General features: G+C 42.5%; 1 protein-coding gene across 1 annotated transcript; it reads left to right on the top strand.

Annotated features, from left to right (window-relative positions):
* Window positions 1-570: 570 nt before the first annotated feature.
* Window positions 571-8417, top strand: LOC139470311 (uncharacterized). The gene is made up of 6 exons (XM_071252674.1): window positions 571-741; window positions 2714-2804; window positions 3813-3928; window positions 5463-5544; window positions 6796-6953; window positions 8271-8417. The coding sequence occupies exons 1-6, from the start codon at window positions 590-592 to the stop codon at window positions 8371-8373; spliced, it is 702 nt and encodes a 233-aa protein (XP_071108775.1). The 5' UTR covers window positions 571-589; the 3' UTR covers window positions 8374-8417.
* Window positions 8418-9116: the final 699 nt, after the last annotated feature.

Consider the following 9116-nt stretch of genomic DNA (forward strand, 5'->3'; position numbering starts at 1 on the left):
AAGACCAGAAACCGCAAACCGTAAACTCTCGGGGCAACGAATTCTTATGTGAAGCACAGTCGTTAAAGTGTTCACTCCTTATGCCGAATACCGGGTCCAGGTTCGAATCCCATGTCTAGTGTCCCCCAAATGAAATATTTAAACCATTCGCGTCACCTTTATGTGACAAATACATAACAAGCTCAAATCTCAAATATCACCTAAAATAAATAACTTAAATTGCAAACTATAGGGCAAGGTAAGATTTGAACAAATAAGTACAAACGTTATGAAACGTTAGTTGGCTGAAAACAGTTGCAAACTTAAGGTCCAAAACACGACTGTGATACCCGTAACAAATACATCATCATCATCATCATCATCATCATCATCATCATCATCGAATAATCATTTCTTGTTTGTTACATTTCTAGCCACCATCCAACAATTTTATTTTGTATAATATTTTACTTTGATTCATAACAAAACTTCAAAGCTGAGTCAATGGTCCCTGTATATCACAAGGATGCGATATCAACTGATTATCTTATCAGCATGTGATATATTATCCATCGCGAGGTCAGTTTGCCCTCACACTCTCGCAGCAGCCATGCCAACCCCTGTGTATCTCTGTGTCATAGCTGTAGGCTTAGTCCTACAAGGAGCCACAGCGGCTACCCCGGGACTGAATTCTTGTGTGGTGGACACCGTGTCTGGCAGAGTTGATATTACCCCGCTGGGAAACCAAGATGGAAGTCCAAGGTTGGTACTCGGGTGGGTGGGCGGGTGGGTGGGCCCTCCGTGTTCTAGTGGATAGAGCATCCGGGTGGGTGGGCCCTCCGTGTTCTAGTGGATAGAGCATCCGGGTGGGTGGGCCCTCCGTGTTCTAGTGGATAGAGCATCCGGGTGGGTGGGCCCTCCGTGTTCTAGTGGATAGAGCATCCGGGTGGGTGGGCCCTCCGTGTTCTAGTGTATAGAGCATCCGGGTGGGTGGGCCCTCCGTGTTCTAGTGGATAGAGCATCCGTCTGAGAGCGAAAGGTCGGTGGTTCAATCCCCTCTGCATCATCCCCAAAAGACGTAAAAAGATGCTATTTGTTGTTACCAAGCCTGGTGCTCGGCATTAAAATACAAAACAATTTTGTTTGTCTCGGAGTCAGGATTCTGTGTCTGAGTGGGCTAATATTAACAGACAGATGATAAGATTTTTAAAAACGTCGCATTTTCAACTTCAGAATAATTGCATGTGGAATGAACCATTTTATACCCACATTGACTGTTAGTTCTCAAGTAGTGCACGTGCATGATCCAAACGAATCGTTGCGTTCAGGCGCGTGTTTTGGGTAGCTTTTTTCCTATAACCTTCAATCTTGAACTCTTCTTTGTTTTTAATAGTCTTTGTCCATTTTCCCATGTTTATAATCATCCAATCAGTGTGTCATAGACATTAACAACATATTCTTCAACTGTTGATCCCACTGTCAACATCCTCAGACCTAATGGTGGGCGGTCGGGTAGCCTAATGGTTAAAGCGTTCGCTCGTCACGCCGAAGACCCGGGTTCGATTCCCGACATGGGTACAATGCTTGAATCCCTGGTGTCCCTAGACGGGATATTGCTGGAATATTGCAAAAAAAAGGCGTAAAACCATACTCACTCACTCACTCACTCAGACCTTATGAAGCTTGTTGGCTTTTGTTCATGTCTGACAACCTACATTTCTAGGTGACCCTTCACTATTGACGCCCAGTATATATCAAATACCTACATGCTTCAGTATCGGCTTTCTTAAACTAATATCTTTTTTAACAAGGGGAATAATACGTAAATAATATATTATTCAATAAATATTAGGATTCATGTAGTAGTTTACAGTAATAATTTAGTTCCCATGGGATTGTTTTTAGTTTTTCGAGCAATGACATCACTAATTGCATTAGGCAGATGCTGTGTATGAGTCAGTAGATGTAACCAAAATACATTTTTGACTTGTTTGTTTGTTTGTTTGTTTGTAACGCCGCACTCAGCAATATTCCAGCTCTATGACGGCGGTCTGTAAATAATCGAGTCTGGACCAGACAATCCAGTGATTGATATCATGAGCATCGATCCACGCAATTGGGATCGATGACATGCATCAACCAGGTCAGCGAGCCTGACCACCCGATCCCGTTAGTCGCCTCTTACAACAAGCATAGTCGCATTTTACGGCAAGCATGTGTTGCTGAAGACCTATTCTACCCCGGATCTTTACGGGTCTTTTGACTTGTAACCCTATATGTGACATTGGATTCACATGGGAACTCCCATAGCATCAGGTGTCAGTATCTCCGGAAACACTGACTGTGGGACTTTCGTCATTTTTTTCAAGACTGTAAAAAATTGTTTTTGTTCGATTTTGAGGGAGTGTCGATATGTTATCCTAGTAATATAGATCGGAAAAGCGGATTGAGTAAATGTCATGATAACACACATCTATAACTATCTTACAACTGTAACCCATGGTGATTCCAGGTAACAAAGTTGTTACCAGCAACCCATGCTTGTCGTAAGAGGCGACTATGTGGATCGGATCGTCAAGCACGTTGACTTGGGTGATTGCGTCGTATCACACTTACGTGGATCGATGTTTATGATGTCAATCATTGGATTGTCTAGTCCCGAATCGATTATTTACAGACATAGCTGTGGCGTTAAACAACAAACAAAATAAACAACTATATGTTTAACCTCCAGGTTCAAGGACGTCCTTGGCCCGAACTCATATACCTACTCATGGAATCCCTGCTACGGCTTCTCTGAGTCTCAATATTGCCAAAATGTCGAGGTATGTATAGTAATGTGAAACGGATTGCTACAATGCGTGACCTGGCTGCTTGTGTGTCATCGTACCCAACGTCACTCATGCTCTCGAGCACTAGCCTAACTGGTAGCGACTCGTGTATTAACATACCGCCGTGAAATATCTTGAATGTCTGAATACAGAAAGCGGCACTCAATCACTTCACGATGTTTATTCTCTAAATAGGGGATTGCCAGAAACCTATGATATTGTGGGTTCAAATCCCGGTTCTCCCCGATTATGTCTCTAGGTTTGTCAGCACCATACCCGTGCTCGTGGGTTTGCCGAAGTGGTTAACGTTTGAGACCTGCATTAAGCGGCATAATATAGATATTTTGCGAGATTTGTAAAAATAATGTATCTGGTGATTAATATATAAAATCTATGAACGTCAGGATGACAACAGAACTTTGCTTTGAGATAAAGTTGCCGTAACTTGACATACGGTGGACAATTAAGCAGGAAGTGGTACTCGGTTTCAACACAGTCTAATTTACAAAGTTTGCATTTTCTTAAATTTCTTGATGATGATGTCCATTCTCAATTTCCAAAGTATGACAACTCAGTCTGAATCTCGTGATGGTTGTTTTCATTTTTTGCGAATTTAAGAATGACAAATAAGGTTCAAAGTTAACACAAGTTTTAAAATAAGCATTATATGAAATTTTTGAATTTGCAAGAAGTTCCCTATGCCAGATCTGCTGAAAATTGTCTTTCAAATGTTGTTGAAACATATTAAGAAAAACCTTTCGGTTTCCATACATTTGAAACCGCCATACATCTCCGAACCCAAGTTTACAAAGACAATTCCTTAATTTAGTTACCCAATTGGCATGACCATGTTCATCATACAGGTACAGCATATTGTAGCACTAGCTTGGTAAACGCCATAATATAAATAGTCACGATGATCTAACGAAGCAGATTCCATTGGTCGTAAAAGGCAAAATAACGGTAAAAAATATTTCTTTTTGTTTTCCTTATTGCTGTCAGCTGTGTCAACACGACAATATGTTGGACTACACACTTGGGGCCGACACTACAGCTGAATTTATCCAGAATATCACACACCTGTTCCTGGCATACACTTCATCCGCAGATGTGGTCAGGTGAGCTAACACGATCTATAACCTGGTCTGTAGTCAGCTATATGACAGGTAACATTGTTCGGAGTCGAAAAATGTCAACGCACATTACACAATCAGTGTTTGGATCTAAACAGGATTATAGAACAGTAATAAATTATTAATAAAACAATTATGTCGCGAGTGTTGCTGTGTCGACATCCATCAGTATACTACAAACGGGTCATTCCAGCAATGTGTAGAATGCTTTGTAAATATAAACATCACACACTCATTCAATCTTCGTTGACATCTGGTGTCATCACGATTTGAGAGTCTCATTGACACAGTATTATGATATAGTCGGAATCATACAATAGACTACTTTCAGCAGGGAGCACGGGTGGCCCAGTTGTCTGAGGCGCCGCAATTCGCTGTGCAGTGTTGCGTCCCTTGGGCACGCCAGAAACCTATGATTGTGGGTTCGAATCCCGGCTCGCCCCGATTATATTTCTAGGTTTGTCAGCACCATACCCGTGCTCGTGGGTTTCATCAAAGTGGTAAACGTCTAAGACCTGCATCACTTCTGGCTTTCCTCCCACATCAAGCAGGACCCGTGAAGATCCGGGGTAGAATAGATCTTCCGCAACCCAAGCTTGCCGTAAAAGGCAACTAACTGTAGCTGTATATTTATGTATATTATTAAAAAATGAGATAACGCGGATCTGTTTCTTTATACAAATGAATCGGAATTTCTGATCGGATTGGCAAAGTGAAAACAAGGCCAAGAAGTTTAACTTAGGCTACAGGTAAATCGATGATCTGATATCGTTCAATAACAATCAAATAGCCAATTCCCTTTTACTGATTTACCCGCCTGAACCTGAAATATAGGAGACCAGTGAGACCGCCTCATCTGTTTCATATTAAGATCTATGCATCAAGATTCAGAGTGGCAAAACACTCTCCACAAGACTGTATGACAAGAGGGGTGACTTCAACTTTCCAATAGTCAACTTTCCCTTCACGTCGACCCTTTGGTGTCTACATTTCACAACTTTTGAGATTCAGTCGAGCATGCTCTTTCTACCAAGAGTTCAAAGAGGGTCATGCGACTCTTGCTCAGGAGTTGTTTGATCAAGGTTACAACATTCAAGGCCTCAGTAAAGCTTTCAAACAGTTTTGTAGCAGACATGTGGAGGTCATTTCAAAATCTGACGCATCAGTGACAAAATGTGGCTCAGGTTTCGCTCGCCTTTTCGCGAACACCTGGTGCCATAACTATTTGATAGTGATTTATAAACACGTGCTCATGAAATAGTCGGTATTGCACAATCGACTCTGCTTTTTGCAGAGATATTTATTGGATTTTTTTTATTTGAAAGGGTTTTACCGCTTTATTTACAACAGTTACTGTACTATGGGTCATGTTGCCTGAATTACGAAATAAACATGATTGATTGCTTGGGTGATTGATTGATTGATTTGTTGATTGATTGATTGCTGTTGCTGATAACGAACTGGCACATATATTCAAGGTCAACCTGAGATTGATGGTTGTGACTTGTACTTGCAACAGGAAGAGCTACATTCATCTGATCTGTGACGCGGGGGAGGAGGGGGTGTTTGCCGCTCAGGGGGAGCTGCCACAAGCCGTATATGTAAGTACAACACACAGCACGAAAAGTCAGGTTTCCCTTTTCTAGAAATATTCCGGACACCTTCCTGTTTTGAATGCGGGATGTCTCCGGCCCGGATACCTTCCCCCAAAATGTACAAAATTCGGTAGAGCAATTTGTTCAGTTGAAACATAGATATCTGAAAATTAACAAAAAAGTTAAACAAAGCTGAAATATCCGGAAGGTATCCGGATGCAAATTTTCTCCAAGTTTCTGATCCATTATGTTAACGTGGGTATATCAGACGTTTGTAGTAATATTTTGTGTCGTTTAACGCCTGAATATCTCCTGAAAACTGAGATCACTGGGCAAGAAGACAAGTTTTCAAAACGTTTTGTTCAGATTAACCACCCCGTTCTGTTTTACATTAGGGGCGGCAGGGTAGCCTCGTGGTTAAGGTGTTCGCTCGTCACGCCGAAGACCCGTGTTCTATTCCCGACATGGGTACGATGTGTGGAGCCCATTTCTGATGACCCTCGCCGTGATATTGCTGGAATATTGCTAAAAGCGGCGTAAAACAATACTCACTAGGTGTATGTCCTTCATAGTACTGCACAGCCTGGGGACCTCGCTTGATTGTGATTAGTGCCCAGGGTGAGATCGAGAGAATGTCTGAGTAATTAAAGTAATCATTTGTTCGAAATGTGCCTCTGTTCACCCAGCAGTGAGTGGGTACCCGGTAGGATGAGATGGTAACTATTAACCTTCTAGCGCCTCACAGGCAGCTTGAGTTGTATACTCCCCAGGGAGCTGAGAATGAAAATCGAGTGCTCACTGATCCATTGACCGGGTTAATAATAGTGTAGCGCTATCCACTTTGTGAATGGAACCTGGCGCATTATAAATGCACTAGATGGGTATAGATGCACTGCCTAGTTTTCTACTGTTAAGATCTTAGTGTATTGTTCACCCTATTTTCACATTAAACGTATATTGCCCTTTTTATACCGACTCTGACAACATGGACAGGCAAACAAAACATGCATAATTATCCCTTTTAGTCAGAATGATAAAGCAAGGTTTTACACCGCTGTATGCAATTTATCCCAGCTACATCAAGGCACAGCGTAGCTCACTTGGAATGAGTAGTCACACTTTGTACCAATGTTGGGAATCGACCAAGGATTTTCGTCCTGACGACCGAGCACGTTACCCACTAGGCTAACTAACCATCTTATATTTCTGGGAATTAACGCCCAGTTAAATTTTTAAAATCTCACAGTACGTTTCCAGCACTTCTCACTCAGGAGCAAGTACGCTTGTCCCAAGGCCAAAACAACGACCCCCATAACAACACCTCCAGCAACGACTACAGCCGTGGCTCCAACCCCACCACAGCCTCAACCAATCTTCACGCTCAAGACAATCACTATACTCCTTGCATGTATCCTGTAAGTAGAACATATCACAGGGGAAATAATGAAATACTGGTAATTTACTCGAACAGTTGGGTTTAAGGCCGCTTTGAACAGTATTTCAGTTATATCACGGCGGTTTAGCTTGACGTGGGGGAAACGCCCGAAGTGATGCGAAACCAATAAGCTGAGAAACCATTGATTATAATCTTGAACCCACGATCATAGGATCCTGGCATGACTAAGGGACGCAACTCTTTACACGATTCCCTTATTTTTTCCATAACTGCACAAAAAGACGAAATATATCAAAAAGTGTAAATTCAGGATTTGTCTTGCACACAGTGAGTGAATGAGTTAAAACTTAACGTTACATCGGGAATATTACAGCCATTTCGTTACGAGTAAGGGGCGGTCGGGTAGCCTCGTGGTTAAAGCGTTCGCTCGTCAAGCCGAAGACCCGGGTTCGATTCCCGACATGGGTACAATGTGTGAAGCCCATTTCTGGTGTCCCCCACCGTGATATTGCTGGAATATTGCTAAAAGCGGCGTAAAACCATACTCACTCACTCACTCGTTACGAGTACACGTGCTTTTATGCCAAGGTTCATAATCCGGGCGTAGAATGTATTCCAATCAACAATCGACCACCTCCGTGGTCTAGTGGTAGAGCGTCCGCCCAGAGAGCGGAAGGTCCGGGGTTCGATTCCCCATTCCAAAAGACGTTAATTGATGGTACTTGTTGTTACCCTGTCTGACGCTCGGCATTAAGGGGCTAAAACAAGGACTGGTCGGCTCGGAGTCAGTATACTGTGTCTGAGTAGGGTATTCATGTTAAACTGCGGCATGGTATCTCAGTGAACTAGCACTATAAATCGGACTAGTACAAGCAGCCACTCAAACACACACACGTACATGCACGTCGCTTTATAAGTGCAATAATCTTGGACGCGACGTTAAACCCCATTTCACCTCACCTCCAATCCACAATCAGCAGATGCGTGCAAGGTTAAGAGACATGGATTCGACCCACGAGATTGCGGCACCTTAGACACTGGGCCACGCGCGTCTTTTTAGAGTTGAACGTGACGCTTTGAACGGTGCTTCTATCATATCACGGCGTGTCACATTAATGTGGGAGGAACGCTCAAAAGTAACGCGTGTCTTGGACATTTTCCTCTTTTGTGGAACCCATGAATGTGAAGATGGTGCTGATGCCAATCGACCAGCAGATCCTTGTACCGTAAAGGTACACACCTCTCCCCGGCGATATGCGGTCAGTGGACGCTCGTCGACTGTCGTGATGGGGATGATGATAATGATGATGATGGTGATTCTTTTTGTATCTTTCAGCGTGTGCCTCTGCCTCCTGATTTGTATGGTGTTCCTTGGCTTCTTGACAAGACAGTCAAGTACTGGCGAGACTCACTTTGACGAAAAGAAAATGAAGTTCTAATCCTGAAAGAATGCCTTTCTATGCTTGAAGATGATATCGGGAATGTGTTGTATAATAATACATAAATATAATAAATATATATAAATATAATAAATAATATTTTAGCTGAAAAACCTGTCTTCCTTTTAAAATCATATAATAAGATAATGCGAATGCGATATTCTCTCCAGATTATTTATGCTAGATTATTTCTGAATTATACGCTCAGATGGATACTTTCATTTCTTTGTTCTATTAGCAAAGAGTTCTTTGTTTGAAATAGTGTGTATTGCTTATTGTTACTCAAGCCTTAAGTCACCATGGAGACTGAAATATGTTGCAAGTGCTACACTTAACTTAATAGTGAGTGAGTGAAATTGATTTAACGCCGCTTTTCAGTTATTCATGTATCACGGCATGTCAACTTACTGTTGGAGGAATTATTAATTCGAACCCTGAACCAACGGATCCTGGCCGAACTAAGGGACGTAACGAAGCATAGCAAATTCCGGCGCCCCATGCGGACCTGGGTTGTAAATGGTCCCCATTAACTACTCTATTACTGGTCGAAAAACCCATAAAGATCCGGGGTAGAATAGGTCTTCAGCACCCTATACTTGACGTAAAGGGCGACTATGTTTGTCGAAAGACGCGACTAACGGGGTCGGGTGGTCAGGCTCGGTGACTTGGTTGATGCATGTCATTGTATACCAAAGGTTTGGGGCGTTGCTCATGATATCAACCACTCGTTCAAGGATCGATTA

The sequence above is a fragment of the Haliotis cracherodii genome, unplaced genomic scaffold, assembly GCF_022045235.1.
Source record: "Haliotis cracherodii isolate W230 unplaced genomic scaffold, xgHalCrac1.p SCAF_20, whole genome shotgun sequence".
NCBI classification, from domain to species: Eukaryota; Metazoa; Mollusca; class Gastropoda; order Lepetellida; family Haliotidae; genus Haliotis; species Haliotis cracherodii.

Bases quoted from the DNA above. Each gene is read 5' to 3' on its own strand.
- LOC139470311 (XM_071252674.1), top strand. From the start codon at position 590: ATGCCAACCCCTGTGTATCTCTGTGTCATAGCTGTAGGCTTAGTCCTA. The intron at 742-2,713 runs GTTGGTACTCGG...TTTAACCTCCAG, and splicing joins AACCAAGATGGAAGTCCAAG to GTTCAAGGACGTCCTTGGCC. The intron at 5,545-6,795 runs GTAAGTACAACA...GTACGTTTCCAG, and splicing joins AGCTGCCACAAGCCGTATAT to CACTTCTCACTCAGGAGCAA.